The sequence below is a fragment of the Lynx rufus genome, unplaced genomic scaffold (genome assembly GCF_022079265.1).
Source record: "Lynx rufus isolate CCGP_SWC_20201006 ecotype Redwood Valley unplaced genomic scaffold, mLynRuf1.p SCAF_37, whole genome shotgun sequence".
Lineage (NCBI taxonomy): Eukaryota > Metazoa > Chordata > Mammalia > Carnivora > Felidae > Lynx > Lynx rufus.
Genome location: NW_025814853.1, coordinates 210,277 through 225,687, shown reverse-complemented (window position 1 = coordinate 225,687; position 15,411 = coordinate 210,277). Strand labels below are relative to the sequence as shown.

General features: G+C 59.2%; 1 protein-coding gene and 1 non-coding gene across 4 annotated transcripts in view; both read left to right on the top strand.

Annotated features, from left to right (window-relative positions):
- The window catches only part of CYTH1 (cytohesin 1), a 79,026-nt gene extending 64,174 nt beyond the window's left edge, over positions 1-14,852 (top strand). The window contains exons 9-14 of one of the 3 annotated variants that reach the window (XM_047093937.1): positions 16-128; positions 5,357-5,435; positions 8,776-8,847; positions 9,488-9,642; positions 13,078-13,188; positions 13,461-14,852. In XM_047093937.1, coding sequence (XP_046949893.1) covers positions 16-128; positions 5,357-5,435; positions 8,776-8,847; positions 9,488-9,642; positions 13,078-13,156 — 498 coding nt within the window. In that variant the 3' untranslated portion in view covers positions 13,157-13,188; positions 13,461-14,852. Of the gene's footprint in view, positions 1-15; positions 129-5,356; positions 5,436-8,775; positions 8,848-9,487; positions 9,643-13,077 lie in introns of all 3 variants that reach the window. The other 2 variants (XM_047093940.1, XM_047093939.1) reach the window with 2 other exon arrangements.
- Positions 1,526-1,627, top strand: LOC124522599 (U6 spliceosomal RNA). The gene has a single exon (XR_006964812.1). It is a non-coding gene; the product is annotated as a U6 spliceosomal RNA (small nuclear RNA).
- Positions 14,853-15,411: the final 559 nt, after the last annotated feature.

Below are 15,411 nucleotides of genomic sequence, written 5' to 3'. Positions count from 1 at the left end.
CCTCTTTTATCCCAGAATCTGTATGAGAGCATAAAAAACGAACCCTTTAAAATCCCAGAAGACGACGGGAATGACCTCACCCACACTTTCTTCAATCCAGACCGAGAAGGCTGGCTGTTGAAACTCGGTAAGTAACGCACTCTGGGTCAGGACTCCCGACGCGGAGTCTTAGGACGGCCGCACGCGTACGCTCACACACTCACACTCACACACACACACACACACACACACACACACACGTGCGCTGTGGGGTGGTGGGGGTTGGTGACAGGAGGCGCTATGGAGAGCGCAAACGAGTTGCTGTGAACTCGTGCTCTCCCAGCAAGCTCTGTCTCCAGAAGGGAAGCGAACGCACGGTCAGCGCAGTGCCCCCGTGGGATATGTAGATACCGCTGGGGACAGACTCACTCTGCGTGAACACGGCTCCCGTGGGCGCGCGCTCCACGGTTTGACTCCGGAGGTGATCGACCGGGTTTTGTTGCGAGGCACTTCCCGGAGGACCTGGCCCTCTTCCTCTCTCCGCCCTCTCAGTCCCCGGGAGGGTGGCCAGCGGCGTCCGTCTCTTTTCTTGCCGTCACACCAAGCGTATCTGGTGCTCCCGCCTCCCCCTCCCCCCCCAGCGCATCATCACCTCCCCCTGCATCCGGCTCCCACAGGCAGCGTGCATGGCAAACCTGAGCCCTTGGCTGCAGCGCCACCCACAGCGGTCTTCCTCCTCCTCGGGCAGTGGTCCCCCCGCCCCCGCCTCCTCTCCAGCCAAATCAGCCCCCCTAATGGTTTTTTTCTTCCCATTCCCAAAAAGAACGAAAAAAAGTATTCATCTTCCCTCTGCCAGAAGTGAGGCCACGTTGCTGAGGTCCGTGGTCCTGCCTCGTGTGCAGGTGACAGAGTAACCAAAAGGAGAAGCAGTAGGGTTTTCATGACATTCATGCCCACACGTGACTATTTCGTTAATTGTTCCAGAACACGGGGAGAGCCCCTGGACGTAGTCACAGCGGTGTTTTGGCCCTGAGAGAACACGTACGTTCCTGTTTTGTTGTGCCTCCGCCTTTTGACGCACGGTTCCCTCATCGTCAGGAGGCGTTTGCTAGAATGATCCCCCTCTACCGTTTCAGCCGCTAGTCCCGGTGAAGTCAGAAGCTGTTTCTCTCTTGCTCTGACACCTCTGGGAGCCGCTGAAACAGAATCGTTCATTTCTGACTCGTTCAGGCAGCGGTAGGATTTCTATTTCCTTTAAAAAGCATGTGTTTCGGTCTAATGACTTAATTTATAAATTCTCCTCAAAGCACCGGTCAGAGGCTTGACCATCTCTCGAGTGAGTCAGCATTTCTCCTGCGTTCAAAAGCCAGTAGAACCTTTGAAGATAAGGCTCTAAAGCCGCTCACCCCAGAGACCGCCGTCCCGCTCTGTGTCTTGACTGCCCGGCGGGTTGAGCTAAGAGGAAACCCGCTGGAAATGGGAAAGTACACCCCAGCTTGGATTTACTTCCCCTCCAGTGAAATTTGTTTCGGTGCTAATGCTGAGTGGTAGCTTTGACAGCCCAGGTGCTAAAATTAGAACAGTGCAGAGAAGATCTTGGCTCTTGCACCAGGATGGCATGTAAATTCATGAGGCATCCTGTATTTTTAAAAGGAAAAAACATGAACGGAATGTGGGACTTGTTTTCAGGTCCTCGAATTACCTTTTCTAAACCTCCTCCAAACCAGGAACCGACCGTTCGCATCGTGTTTTCGTTGTGGCCACTTAGACTCACCCCCCTGTGCTCACAGGCTGCGGAAGGCAGGGCCTCCGGCCGCCTGCAGCGGTGTGTGTGTGTGTCTGTGTTTGCATATAGCCGTAAGAACGTGTGTTCTCGTGTGCACACACATGTACGTATGTATTCATGGGAACGTGTGTGTGCGTTCTTGCACACGCTTCACAAAGTGGTCGGCATCTGAAGAAAGACAGTAAACTTTCCCCGGAGTAGTCGTCAGACTCTCTCAGCTCTAGACTCTGGATGTGCTGATAAACGTTAGCTTTGTGAGGACCGACCTGTAGCATTTTGGGGGCCCGGTTTTCGGTAGCGCCGCGGACACTGCCTTCCCCGGCTGGCGTGTGGCGGTTCGAACCGGCTGCCCCCTTCACGCGCCAGGCAGTGGCGGGTGTCCCGCTAGGGATTTTCGATTTTGACTCCCCCAGGCAGACATGAATGACTAATACGTTGCACGTAAAGGTTAAGGAGTCGGGTTTAATTTCTTTGTTTTAATTTTCTTTTCTCCCTCATTTGTATGTTTCCATGATTTTGGCTCTCCTTTTCCTTGCCCCAAACTCCAGGAGGTATGTAACCGCCCCCCCCCCCCCCACCTGCTCGCTCGCTCTGCCAAGGCCACTCTACTTGCCGCAGCGTTTTCTTATTTTGTCCCTTTCGGTCATTTTGTTTTTTAATCGCTGGTGGTAGTGTTAATGCTGCTTCTAACTTACTGTACAGTCCCTAGGGAACTGGTCAGGATCAGGGGTTCATGGTTTCCCTTTTATGATGAGTACACAGTGCATCAGACAGCTAGGTACCAGGCCGTGGAATAACGGAAACTTTACTGACGGCGGTAATGCAGGAAAACCTCCGAAGGGTGGGTTTATAAAAGCAGAGGGAGAATTCACTGGATTTTGCCTTGGAATGACTGGCCAGGCGAATCCTGTGTGCGTTGCATTCAAATTGGCACCTGTGAATTACGGTAATTTCTCAGGCGGAGAAGAGGAGGAAGGGGAGGGAGGTTTGCCTTCCCAGTGCCACATGTGCTTCTGGTATGTCCCGAGCAGAAGGCACACCGGGACAGGAAGTAAATGACACAGCTCGGGACATTTGCCTTTGCGTGAAACAGGGAAATGGCATCTCCTAAACTCAAAGTGATGCCAACTTGGAAAAAAAAAGATAAAACCCAGAAGCCCCTCCCAGAAGTCCTGGGGATGAGGGAACCGCATTACGCCCTCGGCTCCGTATTTCATGCTCTGTTTTTCTCCCTCCTCTTTTTCAATGACTATTGTTCAAAACCCCAAATTGGCCCTTTAGTCATGTTGTTGGTATGTCTTCTCCATTTGCTGATTTGGGGAGTATGTTTTTCCTAGAGGAGGAGCCCCTCAAGTGTGTGCTCCAGCGTTACTCAAGCGGAGAGCTGCACGTAGAAAGAACAGCCCCGACAGTGACATTCGTTAGAACCTTCTGGGGGGTTGTCAGCTCTCAGGAAGAGGGCGCCTGGCCGTTACGGGGGTGGGAGGGGTCCTGTGAGTTCCACAGGGACTGTCTTAGGTGCGCGCATTGGTCTGTCTGCTTGTTTCGTGTCTGTTTCTTTCAACATGGAAATGTCCCCCCGCGACCTCCATGATCCCTCACGGCAGAGGTCTCTGTAACGCAGCAGATTGTCAGGGGAAATCAAGCTTTCATAATCAGGGAGGGAATCTTCCCGGCTTCGCTTTTCCTCCTAGGCTTCCTTCCACCTTCTTCCTTTCCGCATCTGACCCCTCCTCCATGCCCTCCGAAGCCCCAAGTGCCCCTGGGTGGTCCTGTGGGGGGAGCGCATGGGAGTCAGCATGGTCGAGGTGTCCCGTGTACAGAGCCCTGTGTGGGGGTGACGGCCCACGAGGCAGAAGAGCCGATTTCTCAGGCCCTCGAGTGGGGGAGGGGGCTTCCTTTTTATAACATATCGGCTCCAGTTCTAAATATATTCCTTGTTTTCTTTGCCATCCTCGTTTGTTTCGATGCTGCCCAGCCTTTCCCATTTTCCACATGCATGTCCTATTTCCACCTGTGGTTTTTCTCCTGATTCATGCCCTAGGGCCTTAGGGACCGGAGGCACAGGCTCACCTCAACTGGCAAACGGCCTCAGGGGGTCCGTCCTGGGGTCCGTCCTCGCTTGGCGCTGGCACAGGACCCCCGGCGGGTGGGCTGCGTGCGCGTGCTGACGGCAGAACCCTTCGTAAGCTGGGTCTGTGCCGCTTAGAACCGTGGCGCCTTGCGATGGGTCCCTTAACCTCCCCGGGGTTCGGGCCCCCACACAGAGCCGGAAGAGGGACCGGAAAGCCCCACGGTCCCGCTTGATGCCGGGACCAGCGCTGGGCGCGTCGTTCCCGTCACACGACGGGCAGTGCTCACGCCCCGTCAGGAAGCATCCTCGCACCTGGCGGCACAGCCTTACAGGCACGCTGCTCTCAGCTGCCTCTGGCGAGGGGCAGGAGAGCTCTGCACCCCAGAGGCCTTTGCGAGGCGCGGGGGAGCGCTGTTCTCTGTAGGCAGAGTCTCCACAAGAGCACGTGCTGCTGGGGCAGCAGGAAGTGCTTCCAAAATGGCATGCGTGTCACGCACGAGAAGGCCTTGGCCTAACTCGTGTGGGCTTCGCGTCCAGAAAGCCGCCCCTTGCCCGACGTGGGCGGAGGGGGATGGGCTCGGCTCACGGCCGCGAGGGGCGCACACGTGGCTTCACTGAAACCGCTCGCGGCTGAGCCTCGCTCCCGAGTGTCCCCCTCCGCGTAGGATCGCGGCCCCCGCGTTGCGGTCTCACTCAGACCTCGCGGAGGGTGAAGGGGCCCCTGGGCGCTCGCGGCCGCTGCTCTTAGCGCCCGTCTGGCCCGCGGCCCCTCCTCCAGCCCGTCGTGTCCGGAGCTCCAGGTGGGGAGCCCGGGCTGGGGAGGTCCTTGAGCGCTTTTTGCGCCTGGGCTGGTCCAGGACTCTGGGGAGGTTCCATTGGTAGGACACCGGCCCTCAGAAGCTGGGAAGCCAGAGTAGAAGCTCACTCGAATCAGGAAGGTGGGGTAGAGGGCGAAACCACGGGAGTCTGGGTTCCACATTCCAGGAAACCTGTAGATTTGCCCCCGAAGGGGTTCACACGTCTGAGTCCCCCTTTCTTCCCTCCCGCCCCCGCCCGCGGAGCCCGTCCACGTGTGCCCCGGGCCGGGTGACCCGGCAGTGTAGCTCGGGCCGGGGCTGCCCCTCTCCCCCCTTTCTCTTCTGTGGGCCCGTCCCCGCCACGCCGGTGGGCTTCTGCCGGCGCGTCTCCGGCCCAGTCAGGCTCGCCCTGCGTGTCCTCCTCGCCCGGGCATCCCTCCCCGAAGCCATGCTCTCATCCCACCATCCCGAGCTCATCTCCGGGGGCCGCCCGACCTGCTTGCTCTGCTTGCTCCCACGGACTTTCACTCTGTGAAAGGCGCTTCTGTTCTGGCTCTGTGTCTTGTCACGGATGTAAATTTTGCCATGGCCTCCATGTTCTCCCGGTGCCTGCCCCCGCTTCCTCCTCCCTCGCGCTCTTCGAGGGGAGAGTGTCGCGCGTCACGGAGCCCGCTCCGGCCTGCCGGCCTCCTGTCGGACACGCGTCTCTTTTTGCTCTGCAGGTGGCAGGGTCAAGACTTGGAAAAGGCGCTGGTTTATTCTGACCGACAACTGCCTTTACTACTTTGAATACACAACGGTGAGCGCCTGCCCGTCGGCTGTGGGACCGGGGGTGGGCCCGGCCTCCGTGGCCACTGCCGCTCTAGTCCGATGCGGTTGGAGGCGGCCGTGGGGAGGGGGCGCGAGGGGACCCGAGGCGAAGAGGGGGAGCCGGGACGGACCCCAGAGCCGGGGGCCCCAAAGATGCTTTGGGCGTCTCGGCGAAGGTGGTGTGGCTCGGAGCCCACGTCCCCCCGCCGGGATCGGGGCAGGAGAAGCCCGGAGGGGCAGGCGGCAGCCTGACAGGACAGACGGCGTTAGAAATGGGGTTCGGTGCCGGGTCCGAAAGAGTGAACTTGGGTCAGGTGCCAAGGAAGAGTTTGTGGCCTCCTGGAAAGGGAGGTGGAGGAAATGGCGTTGTGGAGAATTCAGATGTTCTGGTTTATGGAGAGGCAGTCCAGGGGTGAAAGGCCTAAGAGGGGAGAACGTGAAATGAGATGGGGGGGCGGGAAACCACCTGCAGTTTTAAACTGAAGTTTTCTTGAAGCGTGCAAGTTTTGTTGGTTTTCAGCGGGAACGGAATAATAACTGTAAATACGTGTTACGTGTAAGTTTTTAAAAAAGTTTTTTTAACGTTTATTTATTTTTGAGAGACAGAGCATGGGGGGAGGGGAGGGGGCAGAGAGAGAGGGAGACACAGAATCCGAAGCAGCTTCCCTGAGCCGTCAGCACAGAGCCCGACGCGGGGCTCGAACTCCCAGACTGTGAGATCGTGACCTGAGCCGAAGTCGGACGCCCGGCTGACTGAGCCACCCACGCACCCCAAGTCTCTTGTGATAAGAGCCTATGAGAATGAAGATTACAAGATAAGACCTTTTCTGAGGCTCCCTCTGATGCAGCCCCCTGAAAGCCTGGCGGGTCGGCTGGGGCCCAGCCCAGCTCCCCACCTGCAACTCGATCCTCTCTCACGTCTCTGGTGGGACCTGTGCCTTGGATGAATCAGGGCGGCTGAGTTGGGGACAGCCGGTGTCTGTTCTGACCCTCCTGTGGCAGTGAGGACGAGGAAGCGTCTTTAGTAGCAAAGGCGGAACAAGCGTTACTTAAATGGAAGATGAAAGTCCCGGGTGCACAGCTTAGGAGCAGCCGCGGCCCTGGCACGTTCCTGGCCACGCTGCCAGGTGGCTTTCTTTGGTGGCATTCCCTCACCGTGGACGCCATACGGGTGTAACTTCTCACGCGGCGAGTGTGTATCAGCCTGTGATTCAGGCCCTCGTTCCGAGAGGGAACCACTTACGACAGTCATTTTCTGCCTGTCTCACCCCCAAAGTACCACTCAGAACAGCGTGGTACCTTCCTCTCTGTCCCCTCCCATCCCCCGCCCAGCCCAGATTTTGCCTTTTTCCTCAACGATCTCAAGACTGAGGACATCTTAAAAGTCGTGTTTGGATTTTTTCATTGTTCTCCGGGTCAGAATGAAACACAGACAGGCACGCAAACACGATACGCCCGAGCACTGGCTCAGTCTCCGTGGCGGTGCAGTGAGATTCTAGAACCCTGTGTCCTTCGGGGTGCTGACCGGCGGCATCATGGAGTCCTGCACTCGGTGCCAGCACTGCGTCAGGCCGTCGGAAGGCAGGGAGGTTTCTGCAGACGCTGAGGGGGCCTCACAGTTAACGTGGTGGGCAGAACTTCCACGCAGAATCACCTAGAACAGCGACGGGATCCAGTAGCGGCGGGGGGGTGGGGGGGGGTGGGGGTGGGGACGGGAAGAGGGACGACCCCTTCGGCTCACCAGCAGGGGCGGGGGCGTCTCTGTGAAGCCCCCGCTGCCTCCGCATTGCCCTGAGTCTGAGAGAAGCAAACCCAGTAGAACTGTGTCCCTCTTGTGATTGGCCAGCAGTAAAGTCTGACGCTGGGGAGGGAGTGGTGACGTGGGAAGAGTGAGAAGATGGGCCTCACCCTGCAGCGTCAGGGAAGGCTCTGGGCTGTAAACTCAGTTGGGAAAACTGTCCACCGGGGGTGTGCGTCCACAAGCATTATATCTGCCCCAAGCTGATGTTGGACGTTCGCAGTCCCCAAGGAGAGCTGCAGCTCGGCAGGTGTCTGAGGCGGCCCTGCCCTTGGCTCACCGTGCTCTCGTGAGACCGTGGAAGGGGCCGGAACACAAACTGTCCGACCCACCCCCCACCCCCCCCGCCCCAGGTTCAGACTGGAAAACAAATGAGAATCGCAGTGATGTATTTAGAATATAGCTGTGTAATCGTAGGCTTGTAACTTAACGTATTAACAAGTTAAAACTTTAAGGAGAACAGATCAGCCGAGAATAAAATCCCTAACGTAGAGGAACGGTTGAGACAGTCAGGGAGCTAGTATCTGGAAAAAACAAGTATTAAACCAGTTCGAGAGAAGGTAGCCAGTTCTGGAGGACAGAGAAAGGTGATCCCAGTACCCAGATCCTGGCATCTGCATGTGCAAGGACACCCTGTGTTATGTGGGGTCACGCCCTGGAAAAGAAAAGGAACCTGGATCTGCAAATCGAGAGTGCACAGAGTCTCAGGGACATTTGCCGCAGGAGCTTGGTGCCCAGCTACACTGTTGAACTTGGAACGAAGTCTTTGGCTGTCGGTTGGCTGCATATCCAGGAGAGGGAGGTGTGAAGGTTGACATCAGATGTCTGGCAGGCGGGGAGAGAGAGAGTGTGTGTGTGTGTGTGTGTGTGGGTGTGTGTGTGTGTGTAGGGGCCTTTGCCAAGAGGGGAAGTGCTGGAGGGGGGCCACTGGGGCCGAGGGCAGGCAGGGGTGTTGTAGCTCTGTTCCGGGCAGGAGTTTAGGTGCATTTTTAGATGTCCGTGGGGTTGTCAGGAAGGCGGTTTCTCTTTGAAGATGGTGCAGTCTGGCGAGGGGGAAGATGGGGCGGGGGGTGAGTCTATACACACAGCTCGGCCCCTGGCATCTGGGGGGCACCGAGCAGGGCACCTGGAGTGAGACCAGGGCTTCCCGGGGTTGCCGACACTGGAACACAGGCTGATGAGATGAGGCGGGGGGCCAGGCAGAGAAGCAGGGTGGTCTCCTGAGTGGGAGCGGCCAGCGTGCTCCCCGCTTGTGGGCCTCCCGTGGGCTCTTGCCACATTCAGTCTTTCAGGAGCCTCCCCCGGGCGTTCTCCTTGCAGAGGCCTCTGGTTACAGGGGGCCCCATACCCGTACATTTCTGACCCTTTTCTGATTCTAGAGCGTAGGGTGTGGGCCCTAGAGCAGATCTGTGAGCTCGAGGCCACGAGGGAGGAGCAGAGGAGCCAGGAGAGTTGTGGGTGAGCAATGCGGTAGGATGCGTGCTCGTGCTTGTGACGCCAGAAGTAAGGACTTCATGTCTCTGTCCTGCAGGATAAGGAGCCCCGGGGAATCATCCCGTTAGAGAATCTGAGTATCCGGGAGGTGGAAGACTCCAAAAAACCAGTGAGTATTCGGGGGGCAGGGGGACAAAAGGGACGGGTGTAGCGGGTCTTTGACAAGGACTGAAATTGCAAAGATCCACTTAGAACTGAAAAGTAGCGTCGTTCCTCTAACGTGGCCTGCCTTTAAAACTGTCTTCCGTGTTCAAACCAAAGATGAGGCAGTAAGTGACCTCTGCGTTCTGTCCGTGTGGCTTAGTGTCACCTGTTGAGTGTCACACGAGGGATGGAATTGTCCCTGCTTAAAAGGCAGTGGCAGGCGCTCGGGATGGGGCCACTCGTGGGAGGCCCTTCGGGTACCTTACAGATCCCTCTCCTTGGGAGTCCGGCGACGCGGCTGGGGGCGGGGGCGGGGGCCAAACCGCATCCCTGTGACGTCCGGCTCTCCCTGCTTTCCGTTTGTTGGGAGCAGGACAGACATGTGTGTATCTGGCTGGTACCTTCGCCATCAGCCTTGTTGACGTGCAGCCTACGTTCTGCAGATTTCCACCTCTAGGCTCCTCTTCCCCGTAGGGAAATCCGCATTGCCTATATTTTACGGAGGTCAGGACAGTCTTTTGAGGAGTAAAGTAACGTTGTTTCTGTGTCGGTGGGCAGCTCTCTCAGATCTCTGTCGCTCTGTCCCTCTCTTTTCTGATTCTCAGAACTGCTTCGAGCTCTACATCCCCGACAACAAAGACCAAGTAATCAAGGCCTGTAAGACCGAGGCCGATGGGCGGGTGGTGGAAGGGAACCACACGGTCTACCGCATCTCAGCCCCGACGCCCGAGGAGAAGGACGAGTGGATTAAATGCATCAAGTAGGTGGCATCTGAAAAATAGACCTGCTTTCCCCTGACAAGGGCTCTCATCTCTCTCAGGCACTTACTTTTCAAATTTTATTTATTTATTTTTTTGAACAAGAGTACAAGTGGTGGGGGGGGGGGTGGGGAGAGAAAGAGAGAGAGACACAGAGAGAGAGAGAGAGAGAGAGAGAGAGAGAGAGTATCCTAAGCAGGGCCCATGCTCAGTGAGGAGCCCAACACGGGGCCCAGTCCCGCGACCCTGGGATCATTACCTGAGCCAAAGTCAAGAGTCGGACGCTCGGGCTCCCAAGTCACCCAGGTGCCGCTCTCAAATGCTTTATTGCTGCGGCTGTTGAGTGCTGCCCGCCTCTGTCCTGGGTCCTGTGTGAGAGCTGGAATTCCCAGGCTGCTTTTCAGAGGGTCTTTATTTTATTTTTTTTTTTTTTAACGTTTATTTTTGAGACAGAGAGAGACAGAGCATGAACGGGGGAGGGGCAGAGAGAGAGGGAGACACAGAATCCGAAACAGGCTCCAGGCTCTGAGCTGTCGGCACAGAGCCCGACGCGGGGCTCGAACTCACGGACCGCGAGATCGTGACCTGAGCCGAAGTTGGACGCTTAACCGACTGAGCCACCAGGCGCCCCTCAGTGGGTCTTGAGCTGCTTGACCACGACAGCGTGTTTAAGAGAGCACCTCAAACCGAGGCTTCCCAAAGTGCACCTCGTAGACCCGAGGAGGGGGTGGGTGACCGGGCTGACAGGCACAGGTGCCATTTGTCCAGCAGGTCTCCCACGTCGTAGGAAGCAGGTCTCGTTTTCAGGATGGCAGTTCAGTGGAGATAAAATATCATCACGTTTCGTGAGTCTCCCTCGGTGGTACGTTGTCCCGTTTACAGGGGAGGAAACTGAGGACCGTGGAGGTCGTGTAATTTGCCCAGAGTCACATGGGTGCGACCCAGGGTCCCAAGACCGACTCGCACCGTTCACGGCTGCGCTGTGGGGAGGGAACAGGGTTGTCAGGGTTACGGAGGTACAGACAGCAGTGGCCCCGGGCTCGGCTCTGCCCACCTGGCTGAGCGGCACGGTGCGGGGGTGACTGCGGCGAGGGCTGTCCGCATGTGGCGAGCCGCCTCCTCCCTCCCTGGGACCTCCGTGGGACCTGTCCAGACGGCCATCGTGCCCGCGTGTGTGGTGTGGCTGCTGTCTCTGAGAGCGCGTCCTTGCTCTCCCCATTGGGTGCTTGGTCCGCCAGGCGTCACCGGTCCTGTGCTTAGTCTGCTCGTTACCGGGCTCTGTGACTCCCCCGGAGTCCAGGGGGGCGGTCCGGACCGGGTGACCTGAGGCCCCGCACGGCCCCTGTGACTGGCGCTCTCCCGCCCGGGCCACAGCCTGATTCTGAGGGGGGAGCACTGTGGCTTGGAGTCTGCCGTGGTGGCAGGGCCAGGGTGAAACAGCCAACAGATGAGTGAAGGCGGGGCAGAGGACAGACTCACCCAGAGTCAGCCCGGAAGTCCTTCCTGGGTGCGCCGCCTGCCCTCCCGCCAGACCTCGGCTTCCCCACGGCACGACAGTGGATGGCGGGCTCCGTGGTGACTGGGCACGCCTCCCACCCCTTCGGAGCGATGGGGAAGGCTCCCGGGACGTCTGGGGGTGAGACCGGGTCACGTGGTGGGCATGCTCAGCGCGCCCCGGGCCCTGGTAGCTTCTCCCCCCCGCCCCTCGCTGTGTGGCATCTGCAGGGGCCCTGTGTGACCCTTGCCCAGCAGACGAGGCTCCAGTGTCCCTGTGGACGCTGGGTCGTCATCACCAGAAACGAGACAGAGCCCTCCGCTTGTGGCGAGCACGGGGTGCCCCAGGGAAGGGCTGGTCACTAGATGGTAAACGTGAGACGAGACGTACACGGTGTGTTCGCTAGCCGGCATTTGAAGAAACACTTAAAAGCCCTCCACTGAGGTCTGGGCAGGGGAGTCGCCGTGCCCTGGGCATCCTGGGCAGTGAGTGGCCCTCGTCCACGTATCCCACGCTCTGTTTTTACCGTACATCTTATAAAAAGCACTTAATTCTTTAATCCTTATGGAACTTATTTTTAGTATGTGGTTCGAGGTGAGGGATACAACTCACTCCCTCAGCCGAATGGACGGTCGTCCTGATAGCTGATTCGCCAGTCTGAGGCGCCCTCTGCAGTTTTCCCACGCCCCCGTGTGTGCGTGGCCCACGGGCTGTGGACCCCTTGTGTGATCACGGGGGCATCAGAGCGTGTTTTGTTCTGTGGCCGCTCACGGCCTCCCCCGCGCTGCTCTTTCAGATGGTCTGCTCTGCAGCCGGGGAAGCTGGGCGTTGTGCGAAGTCAGGTCCACCGTTCCGTCCTTCAGGGAGCGTGCACACAGGCCCTCCCCGGGGCTGCTCTGCCCAGCACCGCCTCGTCTCCGGTGCGGGGTTCACACTGTTCGTGCTCTCTGGGCGCCGTCTCCTTACCCTTCACCGCAGCCTGGGGAATAGAGGCATCCCGTTTTCCAGATGAGGACACTGAGGCACACAGCAAGGCCCATCCCAGTGTCCAGAGCCACAGGGGTGGTGCTGGTGCTCAGACTGAGCCCGTGACTCCAGAAGCCGCGCTCCTGGCGGCCGTGCGGCCCTCAGCCTCGGCGCCGTGGCTCCCGACACTTTAACTGATGCCTTCGTGGCAAGTGCCCTTGGGACACGTGCCGGGGACTGTCGGTTCTCGCTGCCCCAAGGAGCCGTGGAGACACTCCTCAGGGACACGTGACCTCGGTTGAACAGGTCGCAGTCAGTTGGCCGAGCGGTCATCCACCCTGGTCGGCGGGGCTTGCGAGCTCGTGTGGAAAGTAGTCCGCTCGCGGAAGGCTTCAGGACGCCCGCGCCGCAACCTGCTTGCGAGCCGGGAGTGACGGTGACGCGGGGCCGGCCCTGCCGTCACCATTCTGCGCGGTGTCTCCGGGGCAGGGCCGGGACACAGGCTCCCTCCTCACCGGGCTGTGCACACAGAGCGGAGCAGGCCTGGCCGGCCGCTCCCCGAGGGCCCAGCGAGGGTGTGGACGGCCCAGTTGCGCGGCTGTCGAGTCGGTGGGCCCAGGACAGACCGCCTGCTGTGGACGGGTTGGGTAGTGTGGCGCCCACGGTCTTCGTGGAGCTCCGGTGCCACACTCGTCCTTCTGGGCTGGAACGCGGTTCCATGCTGCCCGTAAGTCTAGGTAGAAACAGGCAGGAAACGCTCCGGAATCGTCTCGTCACACGCAGCGTGTGTCTCTCTCGAAGCTCGTGTCCCTTCGGTCGTCGTGTGGACCCTGTGGAGGTTGGCCCCACTGCCTTGGCCTTTGCGGTGGCCGTCGAGCGGGGCAGGGGGCACCCGTGCTACTGCAGGAACCCCAGCCTGGGCTCGTCTCCGGGCCTGTTCTCAGTCTTGTCTCTTTTGTCCCCTCTCTGTGTCCAGAGCAGCCATCAGCAGGGACCCTTTCTATGAGATGCTGGCGGCGCGGAAGAAGAAGGTCTCCTCCACGAAAAGACACTGAGCCTGCGCAGTGAGCGGCCCCCGGCGTGCGAGGTGTGCGAGGCCCTGGGCTCTGTCTCCCGTCCCCCCCACGGGCGGGGCCGGGCTGCCAAGCAGGGGCGTCACCTGCTGGGAGTCACCCCGGATTCCTAGACACTGGCTTCAGCTCTCGCTGTCTGTTTTTAAGTGGGAGAGGGTAGGCGGTGGCACCGGCGGGGAGGGCGGGGATGCCCGAGCGGCGGGGGGGGTCTTGAGCCTTTCTCTCCGGAAAGAACAGAGCCCAGCCCGTCGGCAAACCCGCGCCCTTCAGGTCTCTCGCTCGGCAGGTCTGACAGCGGAGCTCGAAGCCAACTGGTTACCTCTCGGTTATCTCCTTGTGAAGAAGCCTTCAACCCTGCACCGAAAATACACGTGCCGATATATTAGTATATGCTGAGAAAAAAGTGGAACGGAAGACAAGCCACGTACTATAAAGATATATTTTTGTGTTTTAAAAGAAAGAAAAAGTTAAAGTAGCGCCTTTGCACGGCGTTCTGCCCGGCGTGGTGGCCTCTCCGGGGCGGCAGGTCCCCGGGCAGCTGGCGGGTGCCGCGGGGGCTCCGACCCGGCCGGGACTCCGTGCCCCGCGGCCTGCGGCGGCCCGCGTCTCCCTTCCAAGTGCCGGGGGCGCCGAGGGGAGGAGAGGGTCCCGGCCGCTCATCTTCTCTCTTTCCAAATCCTTCTTGTTGGGCTTTAAGATGCAAGGTCAGCCTTTTCCTTGAGCTAAATACCCAGTAACCAAAACTGTGAGGACGGTGACCCCAGCGAGGTTCCGGCTGATCTGCTTCTGACTTGGTGGCTCCCCGTCCCCCAGACCTTCCTCCTCGTTTTAGAGGACGGGGGTCCTCCCTGATCACCTTAGGTCTTCGGCTCCTCTGCCTCAAAGCCGGCCCCGCCCTGGGCGCATATTGGGGGGGGCCCCCGAGAGGCAGGTGGGGCGAGGGGTGACGAGGCCGGCCTCAACTGGAGCTGGCCTCGCCCCTCCTAACTTACGGTGTGAAGGGAGCCACGAAAGGCAGTCGTCCTGCTGTTCTCTCAGGGACTCTCGGGGCCGCTCCTGCCGCTCGTCCGGGCTGGATGGCGCCTGGCCCGGGCCATCCCGGCGCCCCCAAACGGCCGGGGACCAGGCGGTGCACGCGCTGCCTCACGGAAGAGGGGCTGGCGGTCTCCGCGGGCCGCGCCACCCCTGCTCCGCCGGCACCGTTCGGTGGAAATCGCTTCCGTAAAAGGGCACGAAGGGGGTGCTGAGCGGGGTACCCTCTGGGGCCCCCCACTTCATACAGGTCCTACCGGGGCTCGTGAGGGCGGCGGGGGGGGGGGGGGTCTGGGCTGGATGCCTGCGGCCGGCCGGGTCCCGTGCCCCGGTTCTGGCAGATAGCAGAGAGGCCCCTGCGTCAGTATTCGTCTATTTATCAGAGGTGTACATAATCCGTGTATAGTTTTTCTCCTTTTAGATTATTTTGTATTTGTTTAAAAAAAAAGAAAAGTTTTGTCAAAATATAAAATATAAAGAAATGACTGAAAGTTGTCGACAGGGTTTCAAAAAACTTATAATTATTATCCCAGTTGTCTTGCGTTTGTATTTTTGTTTCTTTGTTTTGTTCTGTTTTGGTTTTTTTTGGCATTGGAAACGAGCGCCAAGGAACCGCAGCGAATAAACTCCACGTCTGCCCAAAGCAGCTGTGTCGTGTGCGGCCTCCTTTGTTCCCTGGTGACCGTGAGCAGGAGGGCCGTGGCCGGCGGGCGCGCCCAGGCGGGGGCCGAGTGACCTCGGTCGTGCAGCCGTCCGTCCGTCTGTCCGCGGTCTGGCAGTAACGCACGTGGGAAGTCGGGCGAGGCGCTGTCTTGTGCCCTGCAGGAGACCGCTCACCGCTTGCCCCCTTTTGTCTCAGAGAAACAAGGGACCGACCTCCAACGTCGAGCTAAGGTCGAGAAATGCGCCTTCGGCTGGTGGAACATACGTCGCGTGTTTCAGTTTGCAGACGTGCCCACGCGGCACCGGGGAAGAGTCGCGGGGAGCCGGAACCGCCCAGAACACGGACGGGCCCGGGCCTGCCCCTCACTGGCGGTCCTTTCCCTGAAACAGCAGCGCGTTCCCGTTCCCGTCCTTGCTTCTCGCGGGTTTGGGGCGCTTCGCCTCCAGGCCTTCTCGATCTCTGCGGGCGTCTGGAGCAGGTAGCGTCTCCTAAACCCGTGCGCCGCGGTCCTCTGCAAGGGGCGTCTCGGAGAGACCAGCGT